The 21,496-nt window shown below is 42.1% G+C and overlaps 1 protein-coding gene and 1 long non-coding RNA gene across 2 annotated transcripts; one reads left to right on the top strand and one right to left on the bottom strand.

Annotated features, from left to right (window-relative positions):
* Window positions 1–487: 487 nt before the first annotated feature.
* LOC148184350 (uncharacterized) lies at window positions 488–6,738 on the bottom strand. The gene is made up of 4 exons (XR_015772543.1): window positions 6,315–6,738; window positions 6,178–6,203; window positions 2,696–2,783; window positions 488–2,337 (listed from the first exon to the last, which is right to left on the bottom strand). It is a non-coding gene; the product is annotated as an uncharacterized LOC148184350 (long non-coding RNA).
* A 1,014-nt stretch (window positions 6,739–7,752) lies between these two features.
* Window positions 7,753–21,076, top strand: GPR37 (G protein-coupled receptor 37). The gene is made up of 2 exons (XM_014248813.2): window positions 7,753–8,427; window positions 18,829–21,076. Exons 1-2 carry the CDS (start codon window positions 7,753–7,755, stop codon window positions 19,645–19,647), a joined length of 1,494 nt encoding a protein of 497 aa, XP_014104288.2. The 3' UTR covers window positions 19,648–21,076.
* Window positions 21,077–21,496: the final 420 nt, after the last annotated feature.

Raw genomic sequence — 21,496 nt, 5'->3', positions numbered from 1 at the left:
ATAAAATAAAATATAATAATAGTTACATAAGTAATAATAATGATATAAAACCAAGAGAGGAATAAAACCCAAGAGAAACAAGTGATACACAAGACAACTGCTCACCATCCACTGACGAATGCCCAGCCCATCCTCAAGCAGCTCCCAGGAAACTTCTCCCAGTTTCTACACAGGGGTGATGTTCTATGGTACCGAACATGTTCAGGTCACCTGTCCTGGCCATGCTCCCTACAGCTTCCTGTGCAGCTCCTCAACACCAGAGCAGGAGCCAACTGAAAGGTCCTTGACTCAGGGTAAGCAGTAATATGTAACAATTAAAACATTAAAGTGTTAAAACAACGTTCTTCTCCTACTGAATCCAAAACACAGCACTACACCAGCTTCTAGAAAGAAAATTAACTCTATCCTAGCCAAAATCAGGACAAGAAAAAATTGCTATGGATAGCACAAAAGTAAGAAAAACAGTTGTATCCAGTCAATTAGCCCATGTTAAATGCATTCCTGAGTGCACAATGAAAAGAGTAAGCCCTCAAAAACTATTTGTGAAAAGTCTTATGGCATAGGAAATATAGCCTCAAACATCAATAAAGGGAAGAAGTGTGCTTTATTAAACACGGAGTTTAATTTCAATCATATTCTGTAATGAGAAAGAAAAGAACATTTGCCGAGGGGAAAAAGAAAATAAACAGAAAAAAAGAAACAAAACTCATGACTCCAAAATACTCTTCTAAACATTCAAAGGATAATGGTACAATGAGCAATAAGCAGCATGGGTTCATAAGGAACACGTCGTGCCAAGGAAACGTGATTGCTTTTTTGATAGAACTGCAAAAATCCTGGATGAGAGATACACAGCATGATTTTAATAAAGGATTCAATACAGTGTCTTACTAAATCTCCCAAAATGAATCCAAATTGCTTTGGACGTAAGCACTGTCATGTAAATTGAAAACAGGCTGAAGGATCACAAACACTGGCTGATGAGAAATGGCAGCAGATTGCACTGAGTTGTGGGGAAGTAGGCAGTGGGTCTCCTGCAAGGTATGAAGTGTTTTCTTATTTTAATAACTTCATTAATAAGCTCAAAGAAATGGTAAACAATATGTGAATTACCTTGACAGATGAAACAACTGAGAGTAATGTGAAAATGGCAGGAAATAAAAACCTAAAGTCTAAATTAAAAAAAAAAAAAAAAAAGTAAGAAAGAAAAGTGAAGTACCAAGCTACTGCATTGAAGAAGGGAAAGCCCACAGCAGAAAAAAACAAGCATCTTCTACACTCAAAGCAATGGCCTAGACTTAGCCTAGCAATGAAGGGGTAATTAATATATGCTATTTATGATACAAATGTCTGTTTGGAGTGCACTTCATTGGACTCACAAGTTAATGCATGTCCAAGCCACATATTTAGTAGTTTAATGTGGCACAGGAAAGGAGAAACATCACCTGCCTGACAAAAAAACATAAGGTTTTGTTAACTATTAAATACATTTTAGCATATCAAAGTACAGAAAAATCTTGAAATGCACATGTAAGGGAGACACAGGGACCATAATACCAGGAGATAATAACAGGGACTATGGACAAATAATCTAAAGATGTCTGCTCCATGATTCCAAGGGACGAAGCAGCATCTATACTACAGTCTCTCCATTTTTCATTCTATTCTGTAAGTTCTTCTTCTTTTTCTTCACATTCTCTCAAGAGAATGCCTTCTTCCTTACTCATGACTTTTTTTTTTTCTGCTAGCCTTCTTGACTTCTCTCCCTCTTTGTCTTTCAGAGTCTTTCTCAGCTCCCCTTCCTCTTATTTTTTAAATTTCTCTTTATAGCTGCACAAGGCTGCTTAAAACTAGCTACTGAGATGCCACTCAACTACCTCTGCCACTCTGAGATACATGTGATCACCCACTCTTGGCTGGACTGCACGCTGGATGAGAGGAGGTGCTGCTGTGCTGGGCAATCTTGGCCATCCCAAGGACAGCAGTGCTGCCAAAACCTTTTGAAATTCTTTGGAATTTGTCACTATGGCTGCAACTAGAAATGGTGGAGCTCCCATTCTTCCATCAGTTTCTCCACAACAGCCGTGAAACCTTTAATATGGCCTCAAAGATCTTCCACAGTTCATAGAGCATAACTGAGAAATTACCACAGTTCAGATCTTAATTTCCCTGGAACTTCAGGTTTGCATTAAATAATAAACTAGGGTAAGCAGTGACTCACAGGAGCAGTGGTTGTGCTGAGTATCTTGATCACAGTGGCAGTCTGACATGAAACTTTGAACACCAGTTTGTGCTTTTTAGGGTTTATGGCTCCAAATTGGTTGAAACAGTCAAACTCTGGTAAACACAGAAAAAATTATTTTGTATAAACCAGCTAGCAAAATTAAACAAAACTCCAGGCAAACAATCAAATTAACAAATATCTAAGAATTCTCTGAAACACAATGATCAAAAGAATTTCATCACGGTGGATGCTTAAAGAAAAATCTCTCAGGCTGAACATGACCCAACACTTTCAAAGTCTGTAAAGGTTTAAATTGTGTCTATATGACTCTTATTGCCTTTTGACACTTCTTACCAATTACAGGGTGAAAAACGCAGATAAGCTTTTAAGAAAGAAAGGTTTCATTACTTTTTTCACTGATCTAAATTTCATTGCCAGGCAAAGAAAAAAAAAGAAGTCTTTCCATCTCACCTTTAGTATTGAGATCTTTACTGTCTGAGCACTTTCTGTACAGAAACTTGTGAAGATGATCAGAAGAATATGATGCTAACAGAAGAGACTGAAATAGAATGAATTGTTACATTTTTGTGGATGCACATCACACATTGGCTTCACCCTCACTTCTTAAACTATGTTCTAACAAGGATAGATAATAGTTACTCTTTCCCACAGCTCTACATCATATAAATATAACTTATTCTTCAAGTCATTCACCATGAAAAAAGAATTAATGACTTCTCAATCCCATGATCACTGTTGGCAGTCAATACATCACTCTGCTTTTTGGATAAAAAAAGGACAGAAAAGCAGCAATGCGAGTATCAACCACATCACAGTTTTCCATGTAACATATATACTTGCTTTTTTATTACTAATTGTAATTGAAGAGTTGCTGAAACTTCTCTTTTAAATCAAGGATAACTTATCAAGCAAATCTATTTGGACTGTGTGACATGAGCACTGACATATATTCTTTAAAACAGAATTCAAACTTCAGCAAGTGAGAAAGGTTAAAGGGAAAAGCATTATCATTTAAAATGTGAAACTAGACAGAAAGAGCAATCTATACTCAGGAGCTAGCAGAAGGTTTCCTACTAGATGTCAATAAATGCACAAAATACTAATTAAAAGAAACTTACAATATTATCATTAAATTTTAAATTATTTTAAATTTCAATTGCAAATTTTTCAGCATTTGTTTATTGTTACGGAGCCTGGCCCAACCACATAGGAAACTGAATTCAACAAAAAAAATTCCTCCGGTTGATTAAACTATGTTTATCTGTCTGAAATAAAAAGCCCAATGATACCAGATTACAGTAATTATGTTCTCTTCAAATTCAGATTACTATAACAGAATACACAACAAAATCTAGTGAGGTGTAAAAAGACAGCATAAACAAATCTACCTTTTTCATAAACAAAAAAAGCTGTCCTATTAAATCTGCCTAATCGAGAAAGAAGAAATGAGTGTAAAGTCGCTAAGCACACTGTAGTTCAAAACCAAAAAGACAGAAGTTGTTTTGGGAAATACACTCTTTCTTCTTCAGTGATGAACTGCTGAGCACTGCTAACAGTATTCTGGGCTGCACCCAAAGTGTGGCCAGCAGCTTGAGGGAGTGGATTCTGCCCCTCTGCTCTGCCCTGGTGAGGCCCTACCTGGAGTGCTGTGTTCAGCTCTGGGGACACCAACATAACAAGAATATGGGCCTGTTGGGACTAGTCCAGAAAAGGGCCACAAAGATAATTAGAGGGCTGCAGGCCCTCTCCTACCAAGACAGGCTGGAGAAGAAAAGGCTCTGGGTAGACCTTAAAGCAGCCTTGCAGTACCTAAAGAGAGCTGGAGAGAGACATTTCACAAGGGCATGCAGTGATAGACAAGGGAGAATGGCTTCAAAAAGAGTAGTTTTAGATTTGACATTAGGAAGAAATTCTTTACTGTGAGGGTGGTGAGGAACAAGTTCCCCAGAGAAGTTGTGGATGCCCTGTCCCTGGAAGTGTTCAAGGCCAGGTTGCATGGGGCTCTGAGCATCCTGGTCTATGGAAGGTACATGGCAGGAGGGCTGGAACCAGATGATCTTGAAGGCCCCTTCCCACACAAACCATTCTGTGTTTCTACGAACCCTGAGGAGAGGCAAAAAGAACAGCAATAATCCCTTCTCACTGAAACACAATAACATGTTCAATATTACTTATTCAGGTAATGAATACTGGAGATGTCAAAAAAATCCAGCAGTGCAGGCATTGAAAGCCTATTGATTTTTTTATCATAGATGAAATATCGTAGAACACCAACAGAACAGAATAAATGTATTTGGAAACCTTTCAATTTTTATTTTTTTTTTTTTCATGTAGGAACATGCTTATTGGTGTTCCTTTTATAGATTTTGGCTGCAAAAACATCTATGAATTTCAGTTCCCCCATATAACAGAGAAAAATGTTTTGGGTTGGGTTCTTTTTTTTTCTTTAAGCATGTTATAAATATAAAAGTCTGCTTGTGCTTTTCAAGATTGTTTCTAGGCTGATGCATGAATTGGTAGAAAGACTGTCAAAACATGTACAACTTCTTCAGCAGAGTTGTGAAAGCCTGAGTGAACTGTAGGCTGTATCAAAAAGTAATGGAGTAGGAGCTTTATCCTAAAGAAATATCATAAGAAGTAACAGAATTATTTGAAAAACATGGGACAAATGCATCATCAGCCTCAAAATACCCCAAAACGAACTCCTTCCCTAAAAAAACTCAAACAAACAAAACCTCAGAAATTACATGGACTGCAGCAAAATTTCAAATAAATATTTTGGACCAAAGATATTTGAAAAATGTAATTTTCAGACACTAACTTTCAGTATTTAACAGAGCAGCAATAGTAAACATGACAAATCAACTGTTTTAAAGCCAGCAAAAGACCTTCTTAGCTTGGCTGAATACAATCGACAAAATCCAAATTTTCTGTACTTGGTGTTCTTTGCAACAAACAAAATACTTAATGAACCAAAAGAAATGTGAAAAAGATAATCGTGTATAAGACTTTTCTTTGTCTTCAGACATATTTTTTCTCCATCATAAAGCATGTGATATGCCGACACTGGAAAACCTATGCAGACCTCAGTTCTTATCTCACCATTACAGGATCAGTGATGCCAACCAAACATTGCTTAACCTTCTTCTTGATGATCCATATTTTTGCAGAAGTATGTAGAAGGGCAGTATGTCTGCTGGCTCCTATCTGCTTCTTTCACATAAAAGCCAGCAGCAATAATCCCCAGTACCCTTTAAGAACAAGCAGTGAATTTATCATATCTGCTTGTAATGCCCTTTGGGACTCTTCAGGAAAAAAGGCACTGTAAATGTAAGCTCATTATCATCATTAACTCCTTTTATACACCAGCTGAGCTCAGAAGGAACAAATGGGAGAAAAATGTAAGGGAAAAAAAGGTTAAATACATTTGTCATTCTCTTCTTTTCCTGGTAGATTTTAGCACTTCCCAGTTACTTTTTAACATTCATAGATACCTTTATTAGACTAGACTTATTATATATTAGGAATTCTTAAAATTACCTTGGTCAATTTTTTTCATGAGATTGTATTTACATTGCTGAGGAAGAAGAAGAAAATGGCTTGACTTGTATTTAGGGATTGGGAACACAGCAGTGCCTAAATTACTACACACTCCCATAAGCTTAGAAACACTTTACAGTTTCCACAGTTACACCTCACCTAAATGAGAGAGAATGGTTTGAGAAAAGGAAGAACTCTCTGTTTATCCTGTTTGTGTTTTCTGGGTAACTGTCACGGACATTCTTCAAAGGAAAAATAGCACAACACCTCAAACTGCTTTGTGGGAAAAACATTAAACTTTTAAACTAGTTGGGTATACTTTACACAAAAGCGCCACAAAATGGCAACTGGCAAGGGCGATGGAGAATCCTTAAGCGCACTTAGAGACTTACTGCATCAAAATTCGGCAAGCTGTCACCTGAACGAAATAAAAATCGGAGAAACAAGAAGAAAGAACTATGAAGTTTATCTGACAGTACAAATGCAAGAAAAAAAAAACATACACAAATGCCCATAGCAGGAAAGAAACCTGTGGAGACGCTTCTGATGCTATTCTGATGATGTATGAACACCACCTCCTTCGCTCAGCCTGCTGCTTCGCTTTGCGCTCTCCCAGGGGAACACGCTCCCCTTTCTCCCCGTCCGTGGCCTCTGTCCCCGCAACAAGGCGCCCTCACGGCCCCTCTGCCGTCCCGGTGCCCACAGCTTCCCGCACCGCCTCCCAGCCACCTCCGCTCCCATCGCCCGCCGTTCGTGCCGGGGCGAGACTCCTGGTGCCAGGGCAGGGCGCTTTGCTCTCCTGTCGCTTCCCTCGCTCCCGCTGGCACCCGCGGCCCCCGGAGGGCAGCCAGACGCTGAGACCGGGGCGCGCCGGTGGGCTGCGGAGAGCGGGCAGCGGGGATACGCCAGCAGGCGCTACATCTCTGCAAGGAGAGCTCGGGGGCTGGCGGGGAGCGTAGGGCCCGGCTCGGCTCGGCTCGACTCGGCTCGGCTCCCCACCCGCCCCTCGCCCCGGCCGCCCCGGCGGGCGGTGCCTCGGCCCCGCGGCTCCGCCGGGCGGCGCTTGCGCACTGCGGCCGCCGCGCCGCCCGCCCGCCTCTCCGGCGCGCCCCGAGAGCCGCGGCGGAGCCGGTCCGAGCCCGGCGAGCCGCGCCGGGCTGAGCGGGGCAGGAGGCGCGGGGAGGCGGCAGCAGGAGCAGAGCCCGCCGTACACCGGCCCCTGCCTGCACGGGCGGCCGTGGCTGCTGCCCCGCTTCACCTGGTGCCCGCAGGACTCGGGAAGCGAGAGCAGCCCCGAGGGGTCCGTCCCGGTGCTCGCCCGCCCGGCGCCGGCAGCGTCTTTGTTGCCCCGGCCGTGCTCGCCGTCCCCTGCCCGCGTGCGAGTGCTTGGGGGTGCAGTGATCGATCCCGGCAAGAGTTTTGCAAAGCTCTGAAACACCTTGAGCTGCGCGCAACAACCTGTGTTCTCCGAGGTGCTGGAGATGAGGAGTTAGCGTTCGCGACCGCCCGGCGAGGGGAGGTGTCTTCCTCCAGGGACCTTTCCTGACCCGTAGAGCCACTGCCTGCCCGCGGCGGCGAGAGGACGCAAATGGGCAGCACGAGACCGGTGCGGCTGCTGGCGAGGAGGCAGCGGTCCCGGGAAAGGGCGGAGCGCCGGGGGGGGTTTCTCCCGGCGCTGCACTTGCTACATTAACTCGGAGCGTCGGAGATAGCGACACAACTTTCCGGGTCTGCTCCGGGCGTCGGCGACAAGAGGCTCTTCGCCGCTCCGCTCGTCGCGCCCCCAGCGCCGGCCTCTGCCCGCGGCGGACCCCGGCGGCAGCGGCGTCGCGGCTGCTGCTGACCCGGCCCCGGCCGGGCGGGCTGTCCCCGGGAGCCGGGTGAACATGTCTCCAGCTCCCAGCCCCGCCGAGCGAGGCGGCCGCCGGGTCTGAAGGAGAGCGGGTGAGCCCCGTCGCCTCCCGGCCATGCGGCCCCTCCGCTCTCCCCTCGCCCTGCTCTGCCAGGTGCTGGGCGCTTGGGCTTCCTGCGCCCTGGCCCCGGACCCCGTCGCAGCCTCTGGGGCGCCGGCACCCCCGCAGCACGCCCGCTCGCCGCCGGCCCCGCCGCCCCTCGCCCCGGGCCGGAGGGCGGGCGCGCCGCTCCCCGGGCGCGGAGCCCTCCCTCGCGGGGCCGACGGCGGAGCGGCGGGGCCGGGCGGCAGCTGCGCGCCCCGCGGGGCGGCGGGGACCGGGCGGCGGCGGGCGCGGGGCAGCGGGCCCGGAGCGGGCGGGCCCCGCTGGCTGCCCCTGAACGGCTCGGCCGGCGGCGAGGGCAGCCACGGGGGCCGCGGGAACGCCACGGGGCGCCGCGCCCGGCTCCGCAACCCCTTCTACCCGCTGACCGAGGAGTCGTACGGTGCCTACGCCGTCATGTGCCTCTCCGTGGTGATCTTCGGCATCGGCATCATGGGCAACATGGCAGTGATGTGCATCGTCTGCCACAACTACTACATGCGGAGCATCTCCAACTCTCTGCTGGCCAACCTGGCCTTCTGGGACTTCCTCATCGTCTTCTTCTGCCTGCCGCTGGTTATCTTCCAGGAGCTCACCAAGAAGTGGCTTCTGGAAGACTTTTCCTGCAAAATCGTCCCGTACATCGAGGTAATGTCCGTGGGTGGGGATACGCGGACCCCGAGCTCCTTTCCCCGCCGCAAGCCTGAGCCGTGTGCGGGGCCGGCGCTGCTCGCTGTCATTGCTGCCGGCCCGGGGATGTCCCGGTGCGCCCTGGTTCGGCTTTGCTGGGTGCTCTTGTGACGGAGCGGGGCCCCGTCCCGGCGCCGCAGGGACCCGAGTCGGCGATGGCCGCAGCGGGTCCAGCGGCACCGGGATTTCTGTGGCTCCCGCTGAGTGCGTCCGGACCCTCGTGCGACTTCTGCCAACCTTTCCTTGTTGCCTGCGACTCTGAAAAACAGAATCTCAGAACTAGATTTCAAGTTTTTTGCTTTATTTATTTTAGTAAAGTGAAGATGAAGTGAAGATGAGGATGAAGGGCTTGAGGAGATCGCTTGTAAAGACGTGATTGTAAAAAGGACCATCAATGGGATGTCTGGGCTCTTATATTTCAGCGTTCAAACCTCACGTTTATTTAGCTGCTTTTTGGGGGGGGGATTGTTTTGTTTTGTTTTTTGTGTTTTTTAATCTTTATTTTTGAAAGACACCAGCTCCGTTTAAACTGCAGCTTGGCAGTTGTTCAGAGGCTCTGTCAAAGAAGCTCTCAGACAGCTGGCCACAGTCCTGCCGGCAGTGCTCAGGTTGTCTGTTTTATTTATTTACTGGAACTGAACACTAAGGCTTGCTGCTAGGGTGGTAGCCTGGAGTTCTGCTGGCTCTCCTGTATTCCTAAAACCTTATGTCCAACAGTATTCTGTAATAGAGAACTGAGGAAACAACTGGTGGTTCTCCTGTCCTAAGAATGAGCTGTTAGGAAACAAATCCAATCAAAAAAACCAACCCCCTATCCCCCTCCCAAAAAACCTTCAAATACCCAACCTGTTATTAATTCAGAGAGTATCAGTTTCAGCAGCACATTAGTACACAATAACACAGAATTACTTGTCAAATGATACTACAGTATTTTAAAGTGTTAAGAAAGGTGTGTGACCTGTGTAGCCATAAAGTTTCCACTGTTTCTTTTGTCTGTTTAGTTTATTACTATGGGATTGGACAAAGGGTGGAGCTGTGCTACTCTTAGTTGAATTCTAGGCCAGTACTATACCACTGCATTTAAAAAACTCAGAGTACACTTAATTGATTTGCATTTAAGAAGACATGATGCAGTAAATATATATTTATTGAGAAACTGATAGTGCTTGAATCCTTTAAAATTCCTGAAATGGATTCTGGGCCTGCTGTGTTAACCAATAAAATAAGTAGCAGCATTTAAAAAGTAACCATTTCAATTAAAATAGATAGCGTAGTTTGTGTTTCAAGGACTTTCATGTGACATTTCATGCTTCCTAACGCTTTTTTAGTGCATCCACATGCAAAGTTGAAATAATTCTTTGTAATGTCAATTCTAATTAAAGATCAGTAGTTTAAATTATTTGTGTTGCCACACTTCCTCAAAATTAGTTGCTTATGCTTTGCAGCTATGGGCATTAAAGAGTTTTTCAAATTGAGAGTAGTTTAGCTGAAATGTAGTTGTTGAAATTCAAAACTGTAATCCTGAAAAATATTCAGCTGCTGCTATACCCCATTATAATTTAATGTTACCTTGTTTTTTCACTTTAAAGTTCTGTGGATGTCTAGAGTTGGTATTATTCAAGAACTGGCACCAGTCCAGTCAGGATGAACCAGTAGCTTAGTCCCTGTGTTCTGCTTAATTATTACTGGTGTCTAAAAGTAAAGCATTTTCCTTGTCCTTGAGGAAGTATAATTAATTTAGTTCTAAGTTACAGTTATAAAGAAGTATAGCCTTAGGGTTCTGTGTTGCTCCCAAAATTGTATATTTTTTTGTTCAGAGATCATTAAATATAATACTCATGTATGTAAAGTATATTCATCACCCTGAGAGGAATAAGTAAAAGACTGGATTTCCTTCTCTGTAAACTGTGGCAATGAGTGGCAGATACTGAACACTAGTGGATCATGACTCTCCCCAGTTCACCTGGAGCCTGGAAAGAAGGACACTGTCCTATAATCAGGATTTGACCCTGCTGAGGCAGAGAAGGCAGTTAGAGCAAAGGTTCAGCACTTTCCAAGTGTTGTTCTAACCTCAGAGGCATTACACAGTGACACTGACACCACCAGGAGGAATGCAGGTGTGTAACGTCATGAAATCCATCCCATGCACAGCTGCTGCTCCTTGCTCTGTCAAGGATTGTTTACAGAAGTGCATTCATCTGACAGCTGAACAACACTCTCTTTTCCTTTGTAACTCACCTGGGCAGGCCCATCTCCTTCTCACACAGTGGGAGAAGCTCCATGAGAGGAAAACTTGGACATCTATCTTCAGGAGAAGTTTCCAGACCTTTGTGGAATACAACTAGAATCATCTTACTGAAGATGGACACATTTTAGCCTCTTGTCTGTGTTTTCTAGTTTGCATAGTGTGTAGTTCTTTTAAGTGCCTCTTAGTTCCATCTGTTCTAATCTCTTTTTTGTTTGTTTGGGTTTTTTTTGCATATGCTGTTTAGAGAGCTACATGTCTCACCCAGGTTTGTAGATCCAGAAATACCTCAGGCATCAAAAACCCTTATTGGCCTGAATCTTCTGTCATACCAGCTTTTTCTTTCAGAACTGGAGAACAGGGGATGGCTGATTATCCACAGCAAGTGATGTGGTGATCACAGCATTTTAACGTAATTCAAGCATGCTTTGTGTTGTTTGAAGTGATCCCAGAAAAATACTTAGAGTTTTCTTAGTTCAGCCTCTTGTGGCCAATTGGTTTTTATTTGTGCCATTTAATGGATATGGTGCAGAATTCCAACAAAGCATCTGTTGCTAGTGATAACACGTATATACACACACAGTCCAGGGAAAATGTTTTATGATATTTTGCTGCACATTTGTATAGGTAAAGACTGAGCTTCCAGCAGTGGAATGTCTCCACAAAATTAATTTAAAGGGCAGTTTGCCTAATAAAGATCTTCCGTGACAAGTACATTAAGTGGTCATTTCAGACATACATAGTATCACAGTATGGCCACTTGTAACTACTAGTTTTGAGAGTACTGAAAAGGAATTGAGAAGGGAATTAGAACAACTGATGCAGCTACTCTGCCTCTAAGGATGTGTGGAGATGTGCTTCTCTACTGTTTCAATACTCTGCTCAGTTTTTGCCACTTTTCTGCAGGGTTCAGAAGTCTAGGTTTTGGCATGCATGTCTGAAGTGTTTACCTGCACACTGTGTTTAGTTTGTCTTTTATATACTTTTGTCGGTATTACTCAGAGTCAGGAGACATGAGGTAAATGACAATAGAAAAACAATGACTATTGCTAATTCCTGCTGATGTGCAATCCTTTTGGTTTTTTTCAAAGCACACATGGAACAATACAGTTCCAGTTTCCCTACTTACAGAATTATTCTAGGCCTTAATAGAAAGAAATGTAAATGTAGACAAAATCTGTACTGTTACTGTATTTTAAAATATTTTACAGCTGTTAGTCATGTGACGTTGTGGGGTCTTTTATTTTAATGCTGAAAGCTGGTAATGAGGAGATTAAATAAATTGTTTAAGGCCCAGACCAACTTGCACAAGATGAAAAATGGATTCTGTCAGGTAGGACTAGAAGCCTTCTTCCAGGCTTATGAAAGAACTTTGCTTGAGTTGTGTGCATTTTGCTCTTGGAAGTTACACTGGAAGCTTTATGTGTTTTAGGAGGTCACATTCTATGCCAGCAGATTGAATCAAGCTACTTATGCCAAGTAAGGATTTAGAATTGAGGCATGGTCTAGCTGCGGGTTTGCAGAGGCTGATCTACCATCCTATGCAGTCCAGCACACAGCAAGAAGTTGCTGAGGCCAATGGATGGTACACAGCCCTGCATTCAGTGCTGGTAAACATGAGCCCCTCTGCCTTTCCCACACACCTCACAAAGAACAGAAGGATAAAGTTTGTGGTGTCCTCATCTGGACCATGTCATGCATACAAGGCTGGTGTGATTCTGGAGCAGGCTGACAGTAAAAGCCTTTGAAATCTGATGCCCAATCTCTGCATGTGCTTTTGGCAATGAATTTGTGGCATCACTCCTCTTTCTGGTAGGGAAGTTCCAGCTCAGGAAAGTTATCACAATTAGTATTCTTAGTGGAAAGCATAAGGATTGATTTGGACTGAAATACAAATTACTCTCTTTCCCTGGAGCTGATCCTCCAGGGCAATTTGAGGTGAGTCTTTTTCCCATTTCTCTCTTAGACTTGACAGAGGTAAGTAAGAAGCACAGACAGGGAAAGTGGCCGTTCTCTGCCTGTTCCAAAGCTGTCAGAAGAGATCCCTACTTTAAATTTCACTTGAGGGAAGCAAATACATTTTTTATGGGAGTTTATAAAAGCTGTGTATTATCTGTCTTTTCTGTGTCTTTTGATGTGCGGCATTTTCTTTTTGTCTCTTTGACTCTAGTCAGAGCTGTGCTCCTGAACCTCCAGTGAGTCGTCTGGGTCATAGGCAAAGACACTCAGAAATGTTTGCAGTTTCAAAGCTTCATCATGAGAGTTTTCTAGGGCAATGGCTAGATGTATCTTCTGATCTTCTATCTTCAGTGCTTACTACACAATAAATAATTATTTAAAACAGAAGTGTTAATATATCTCTGCCCTTTAGGTATTAATGGCTCAATGATAGTAGCTGTCATGCTGGTTGTTCTGTCAGTCTTTCTTTTCTCTGTAAATCCTGCCCTTAGGATCTTCTAAGTTCTTGCTTTTGGCTAAATTTTGTATGTGGCATTTCAGCATGGAAATGAATTTGTGTCAGAGTAGGTTTAAAATTGGGTCAGTAATATTTAAATTGCATATGTGTGGAGAGGAAGAGGCAGCACCTGTGATCCCAGCACTATTAACTCTGCTCTGAACACTAGCATGTCATTTCTCTATATGACAGGAATTTTCCTGCAAAAAGAGGAAGAGGTAGCAGTAGTTTCATATTGCTGCTATTAAGAATTTGTGCAGGAGTCCCTTATGTAGTGTGATGAGAACTTGATCCTCAGTGGAGAGTAGCACAGAAAAAAGAAAAAATAAATAATTTTACATTTTTGGTAGTGTGCTAGATTTCAAATAGGAAAATGAACAAAAATGAAATAATTTTGTGGGTTTTTTGTGATATTTCCAAGCCCCTGGATAAGCATGTCATGCACTAGGGAGTATTTCCAGTGTCCTGATAGTCTGCTTTCTCTTCCAGCAGAATTCAAGAGTGGTGTGTGGAAGTGGATTTTGATTCTAAGCAGCATGTCTTATACAGTATATACAGAAATACATCTTAGGATATACTGAAGAATAAATATCACATAAAGCATGTTTGCTTTGTGTCTCCTTGGTGTGAATGTTGATAGTGCTTCAAAGGAAACTACAGTATTGTACCTGTTATTCCATGTATGTAGGATCATCTCCATAACAGTGGATTTCAGAATTGTCATCTAGTGTTTTAGACAGGTGATATAGATTTTTATTCAGGATGCATAAATTAATTGCTAAGGTCAGAGCTGTACCCTGGCCCCAGATCTTCTTAGCCACTGAATTATTCTTGCTACACCACAGTAGTGTTTTTACTGAGTGACTTCCCTGTTTTAATGTATGAAGCCATTAATGTTTAATCACACTTCTTCTAAGAAAAACAGATACATTTTTGCTTTTTTAAAATAATGACTTTTTTCTTGGTTTTGTTCTGTTTTTTTGGGTGGGGGGGAGTGGAGTGGGACATTTTTATTAAAAGAACAGAAATCTAGGTAAATATTACATATTTGTTTGCAATGGGTTGTTCTTTTATTTTGCAGTAGTCTGTTCTTATTACTGGACTTTGTGCTGTAAGTGTAGAGTAGCACAAAAAAAAAAGTATTACAGTCTGTGCTAAATTTATTTATTTATTTTAGGCAAAACTGATAAATCTACAGGAGTCCCTCTGGTATGTTGCATTAACATGTTTGAAAGCTATGAAGTTTTATGTTGATGTGGAACACCCATAAGAAAATTATAAACTATAATGGCTTGAGGAATAAAAAGTCATTTATATTATATAATAGGAATGGATACACAGAGTCTATGGGGTATCACTGATAGCTCAGGGGTGGATTGGGTGGTAGTCATCAACCTCTTCTGTAGCTTAGCTTTCCTGTTGTATTGGGAAAATGTTTTGAATACCCATCTTGTCTTGTAACAAAGGAAGGAAGAGTGCCACGTAGTTTTAAGAAATTGTTTGCTGTCAACATAAAATATATGTATTTTTTCTCTGTCTGAGAAAATTCAGCCTCAGCTGGTAGAAGAGGTCTACTTCTTATAACACCTTTATTTTAACTTGTTCAGTATAAACTTAATCTACATTGTTTCCACTGACTTGCCCATCCCAGTGGTCACTCTCATTTCCAACCTGGAGTTGCTGGTGGCTCGTTGATTTCTGTTCTGTTACATTCAATGTCTTTTGGTTTTAGTAACTTTTGTATCTCATAATAGATTATTTTGGAGGTAGCATAAATATCACTTCTTGCTCTTTGTCTTACTGGATGGAATGACCCAAACTCTCTTTTACATTCACTTACAGAATTTGGCTTTTCACCCAAGTCACCTTTTCTGATTTTGTTTCTGGTTTTCGTTATCTTTTACTAGAAATTAGTGGGACAAAATTGAGTCTTATTTCCACAGCCATAACTCACTGTAATACATCTACACTGCTCTGCTGGTCAGCCAGAGGCTCTACTCCTGGAGGCCAGGGCCAAGAGCTGTGGGACCACAGCCAGGAGAAGTAGGGCAGGACAGGAAAGGCCTGGGAACATTTTGGTAATTGTTAGAGTTTGTGAAAGGGGAACTGGTATGTTGGAAGGATGAACAAGAGAACAGCAATTATGCTGAGCATTTCATGAGTTTGCTATTGTCCTCTGTGGCCTCAGTTCCCCAAATCAATTTTGACATAGCTGACTAACAGCTGGTGAGTGAATGACCAAAGGTTTATGGAGTGTCTTGAAGGGGCATCGCGGTGCCCACTAACCCTGTCAAGACATTTAAAGAGCAACAGTATTTAAAGATACTCTTATAGCAATAATGTCCTTCTCTCTGTGTGTATTCTGCAGCTGGTAATCCCTTTAACAGCAGTTCTCTGCCCAAACGGTGTAGGTATCTCCTCAAAGCAGGGGCTCCTTCACCACTTCCTCAAAGCAGACTGATGGTGGTTCAGTTGAAAATTTGGGGACTTTTCTGATTTCCTGTAGTAAGAGAAGGTTGTAAAATGATGTCATCCTGAATGTCTAGAGACTGCAGGAGAGTCTTCGGTGGACAATATGGAAATAAACCAGATATCTAAGTGATAATCAAAAACTACTGAGCCTGAGTTGCCCTTACCTTGCCTCATTTCCCAGGGATTCCCTGGAATTAAGCTTGCAACAGCGTATCAGACACTCAGCTGTTACAACAAGAAGAGCACCATTAAACTCCATGCGGCCTTGTGCCACTTTACGATTTGTTAATTTGTGCTTTACCTTCTCCCTGTCAAATTAATGATCTTAATTCTGTAGTTATTTCAAGGCAATATAACACTAGAAAAGGAAACTTGTCTGAATTTTTTAGCACATTCAGCTTAATTCTAATTATTGATATGAATACACCTAAACTAAAATTGTGTGAACATGAAGAATGCATGTCCCGGTTCTCACCCATAGGCTTTGAGCAGCACCCGTTGATTTTGCTGGCTATTACTCATAGTCTGCTGTGTGGAGTAAGTAATCCAGCCCTTGAATTGCTCTTCTGCTTTCAAGCAAGTCAGCTGGAGTGAATCCGTGATCATCTGCCTGAGTATTTTTGTTTGGTTTTTGCAGGCTTTTCTGTGGCATCACTAACTCTGCTAAACTAGAGAAAATAGGAAACTTGCTTGTTCCAGGGAAACACCGGCTTTGTTTAGCTCGTTTCATCAGTAAATCCACAGGAGGGCTTTCCAAGTCACCTTCCAGTATTCTTAGTTGTTTCATCTTGCTCTATTTCCCTGTTTTAAGCCTTCAAGTTGTTGGTCAATTAATGTGACAGGAACCCCGTAGGTTATGTTTGTTCATGGCAGACATGTCTTCTTTCATTAGTCCAGCCCTAACAGCTGCAGAGTTTTAATGTCTCGAGTGCTGTGTAACAGCCTGTTTGCAATGAAATGCTGAAGCAATACAAGTGTCTGTGTTGGGGTGAGGGGGGAGGCTCATGCCAGAGCTGAAAGGGAACATCTTAATGTACAGAGACTCAGGTTTTCTTCTGTTTTGCTGACTTTTATTTCAATCCCTATTCATTTCCACATCTCAGTTATTTTCCTGTCTCTTATAATTGTAGCAAGCTGAGTCCTGACCCTTTTGTTATTCATGTTGCATGTTAAGGCTAAAGGTTTTGCTGTCACTAAGAGCTTTGAAGACCACACACACATTTAAATGTTTTGGAAACAAAGCTGCTAATCTTGAATTGAAAAATATGACTCTCAGCTGTGATACTAGAAAATCATATTTCATTATCGAAATTCATCACTGTTCATCAAGATTTCCCTGTAACTTTTTTTCTTTAAATGTTTTTATTTTTTTGCTATATTTACCAAGCTTTCTTTGAATCTTGTCAGACAATTTAACTTCCAGACCAATGGTTGTCTATTAAAAATGTTTACAGAAGTGCCTTGCCATTATTAAATGTTTCTGCAAGTTAATTAGTAAGAGATTGCATCTTACTTATTCCATCTTTAGGAAGCTGCTTCAAAAAATTCTCCAACCAAGCCAATGTCTTACAGTTCTAATCCCAAGTGCCTAATATTTTTCAGTGATAGTCAATTTTAGCAATCTGATACGGCCATTAAATATTGAAGGCCAAAATTAATGATACGTTTATATAATTGTGCATAATTGTGCTATCTGTCTTTGCAGAACTTTTTTCAGAGATGCATAAACAGTATTATTTCAATATTATGGTGGAAATCAGAAAGTGTTTCTTAAAGTCTGCCTATATGAAATTTCAATATAGCATTGCACATCAAATTTTGATAAGCAAAATTATAGTGAACTGCCTAATACTACTTTAGATTTCCCAGTTAATTGCACAGATATGGTTCATTCATTATAAAAGTAATCATTCTTTACATTTCTTAGCAATATTATTTTTTCTTTCTGCATCAACACATTTTCAGCATAACACATGTATGCAAACCCAAGAAAATAAGTGAATTAAAATTCAGCAGGGCACTTAGTCTTTCTCCAATTGAAGTTAATAGGCATTCTGCTTTAAATTTGAACTGAAGTTGAATTTATTGTAAATAGAATTAGGCCAAAATGTATATAGTCTTCTTGCAAATTTCTTTTAGGAAATTGAATTATAAACAGGATGCAATGATAGGAAATGATGTTTCATGACAGCGCAAGGTTTCTCTTCATGCATAAAATAATGATTATTAAAGGAGAGAACATAAGCATTACTCTGTACTTATTCTTCATGGTATATAATTGACAGCTGTCTCCAATCCATCTTTAAATCATTTAAAGAATTAAACTTCTTTCATTTTTCCTGGCCTATAGTGCACCCTCCCACAGAATGTTTCCCATGAAATGAAGCCTGGGTTTTCCTCAATTTTTTTCTAAATTAAATATTGACTATTGGATATATAGTCTAACTATTATAGTGAAGATTAGTTTTTCACAGGCACTGGAAGTCTGAGGATTTCAAATACAGTTTCTTTGAACTCATGGTGGGGATGACTTTGTGTGCCTACATCCCATCAAAATTTCACTTAAAATCCTAAGTCCACAAAAATAGTTGTATCCCACTCAATTCAGTAGATGCCTCATCCTCAGGGTTTCTACATTTTGTAGATATGGAAGGTTTAATGTTTTGATCCCCTGCATGCATGATGAACTTGTTATGTGGTCATAACTTCTGCTGAAGGAAGACTCTCCTATCTCTCCCATTTTGACTTAAAATTTCAACCCCCATGGTGGACCCACTCTGTCTGAAAAATACTCCTTAAAAAAAAGTGGGGGAGGAAGCAGTTTAATTTTAAATTTTAGTCAATTCCTCTATATTTTTTTTCCACTCAGTGTTGCACAGATGCTTGCTTGGATCTCCAGGAGAGGTTGACACCAAGCTGGAATAAGAATTTTTAGGCGAAAAAATAGAAGCATGTACCCTTTTTGGAATGCATGCTGTGTGGTAGCTCAGCAAACACTGGAGGCTAAGTGCCGTCTGTGATGCTTCTTTTGATGGTGTTCAGCACCACGGTGCTCAACTGCTTCTCTTCCTCCCCCTTCCCCACCTTTTTTTTCTCATTTTCTTTTCCCTTTTTTCCCTCCACTTTCTTATTTTCCCCCCCTTGGACAGCGCCTGACTTGACCCGTGTTGCCTTTCCTCCTTCCCAGGTGGCCTCTCTGGGAGTCACCACGTTCACTCTGTGCGCTCTGTGCATTGACCGCTTTCGTGCCGCCACCAACGTGCAGATGTACTACGAGATGATCGAGAACTGCACCTCGACGACGGCCAAGCTGGCGGTCATCTGGGTGGGCGCGCTGCTGCTGGCCCTGCCGGAGGTGGTGCTGCGCCAGCTGGCCAGGGAGGACCCCGAGTACGGCGGCAGCCCCCCAGGCGAGCGCTGCGTGGTGAAGATCTCCACGGCGCTGCCCGACACCATCTACGTGCTGGCTCTCACCTACGACGGCGCACGGCTCTGGTGGTACTTTGGCTGCTATTTTTGTTTGCCAACCCTGTTCACTATTACCTGCTCCCTGGTGACAGCCAGGAAAATCAGGAGGGCAGAAAAAGCCTGCACAAGGGGGAACAAGAGACAAATTCAGCTGGAAAGTCAGATGAACTGCACAGTGGTGGCTTTGACCATTTTGTATGGATTTTGCATCATTCCTGAAAACATTTGCAACATTGTGACTGCCTACATGTCCACAGGGGTCTCTCGACAGACTATGGACCTCCTCCATCTCATTAGTCAGTTCCTTTTGTTCTTTAAGTCCTGTGTTACCCCAGTTCTCCTGTTCTGTCTCTGTAAACCTTTCAGCCGGGCCTTTATGGAATGTTGCTGTTGCTGCTGTGATGAATGCATCCAGAAGTCTTCCACAGTGACGAGTGATGACAATGACAACGAGTACACCACAGAACTGGAGCTCTCCCCGTTCAGTACCATCCGTCGTGAAATGTCGACTTTTGCTTCCGTGGGGACTCACTGTTAATTGACCTTAGGACTTTATTTCCTGTATCTTTCTCCTTTTTCTTTTTTTTGCTTCATATTTTTCTTTTTGACGCAAAATGCAAGAAAAAAAAAAAAATCACTGTTAAAAACTACTCTTGAAACCAATCTGTATTAACAGTCATGCTTTGGAAAATAATTTGTTTGGTTATTAAAAGGAAAGAAAGAGAGAGAGAAGGAGAGCCAGCACTCAGTTTTAAATCATGAGATTTTGTATGGTGCTAGGATTTCATTGGTTGAGGAGGAGGATCCATACCAATCCACTTTCTTTTAATTCTGTAGTATTTTTTTTGATGATCACTGTAAAATGATTATATAGACATTGTGGGCTTTGCAAGGTGTTTTCATGTAAAAGACGTGGTGGAAAGTATTTGAAGGTAGTTTTAATCCAATTACTGTACACTATTTTTAGAGGACTTGGGCTTCAGAAAATTTATAAAGTAGCATAAAAATAAATGAGGTTTTATTCTTTAACTTGATTGTCAATCTGCATTTAACAAAGAGACCTATCAGTAGTATTAAATTCCTTTAATAAGTAAAAAAAAGAAACCTTTGCATATCGTGATTTAGGTGGCCATATTTAATTAACATTTGGGTACTTACACTTGGAGGATATAATTGCAGTGTTTAAGGAAGATGGTTATAATGGTATTAGATTTATACCTGTGGGCTTTTTTAATATTCTATTATGAAGGTTCAATGTGCCTCATTGAAAATTTTCTTCTTAACATGCAGGTGTACAAAATCTTGAGTTATTTTATACTTCTTACAGAGAAACACTCACTTTATCACTGAATTTTGTCTCGTGTGGTTTCAAAATCAAGATTCTTTCCAGCACGCTATTGGTTTTACATTGAGTTTGTCCTCCATCTCTGTATATATAGCTCCTACTGGCTTCAGTGAGAGTCTCTTTGCAGAGAAAGGCATTTTTTTTTGCCAGAGGTTTGCTGACAATAAATGTGAGGGACTGAAACATGTGGAGAGTGAATTCCTTCTTTAAAAGGTATAAACACACTTGGACACCTGGGGCTTGACCCAGAGCCATGGCAGTCAATGGAGAGGTTTCCATCAATTTCAGAGAGCTTTGAATCAGACTGGCATCTCCTATTTGTTCTGGGATATGTAGCATGAATATTAATCACAGGGGCTCTGAATGCTAGTTCAGAATGATGCTGCTCTCACAGAGCCCTCTATTCACTAGCAGCTCACAGATCTGGAGCTGGTTTTGAGAGCCACTGTGTGTTTTGCTGATGGCTTCTTGCTGTCTGCAGAGCTGTTAAAATGAGGGTATGTCAACACTGCCAGCAACAGTGTGATACAGAAAAATCCAAAGTTGTTAGAAGCAAGCCAGGTTGGAGACTGGAAAGTGCCTATCCTTACCAGCAGAGCTTATTTCCCCACTCTTGGCTGAAGCAGACATTCTGTTCTTGGCAGGCAAGCCAGCTCATATTTACACTGGGCAGCAGGCTGAAGTGTAGACACATGCTGAGGAGCTGAATTTTTTATAGATAGCTTGTATTTTAATACTAATTAAATAAATAATGCAGCTTTATTGAGCAGAAGGAAAATCTCATGCATTCATGCTTTGAAATTAACAGTGAATGTAGCTGATGTAGTCTTACCTTCCTCATGATGCCTGCCTCTGTATGTTAAAGAGATTGTTGTAACTTCTGGGAAGGACTCTACTTTTTGTTTGTAGATTGAAGACTTAATGTATCTAATCCTGGTATCTGCTTGGGAAAGCAGTACTTATTCTTTTTCTTTACCATTTTAACCTATAATAATTTCAACTGAAAAAAACAGTTGATATTAATTGATATGAGTATGAATCC

This window comes from Pseudopodoces humilis, chromosome 5 (genome assembly GCF_049639895.1).
Source record: "Pseudopodoces humilis isolate 2021_Gansu_Grassland_sample_001 chromosome 5, ASM4963989v1, whole genome shotgun sequence".
NCBI classification, from domain to species: Eukaryota; Metazoa; Chordata; class Aves; order Passeriformes; family Paridae; genus Pseudopodoces; species Pseudopodoces humilis.
This window is presented reverse-complemented; position numbering and strand designations above follow the sequence as displayed.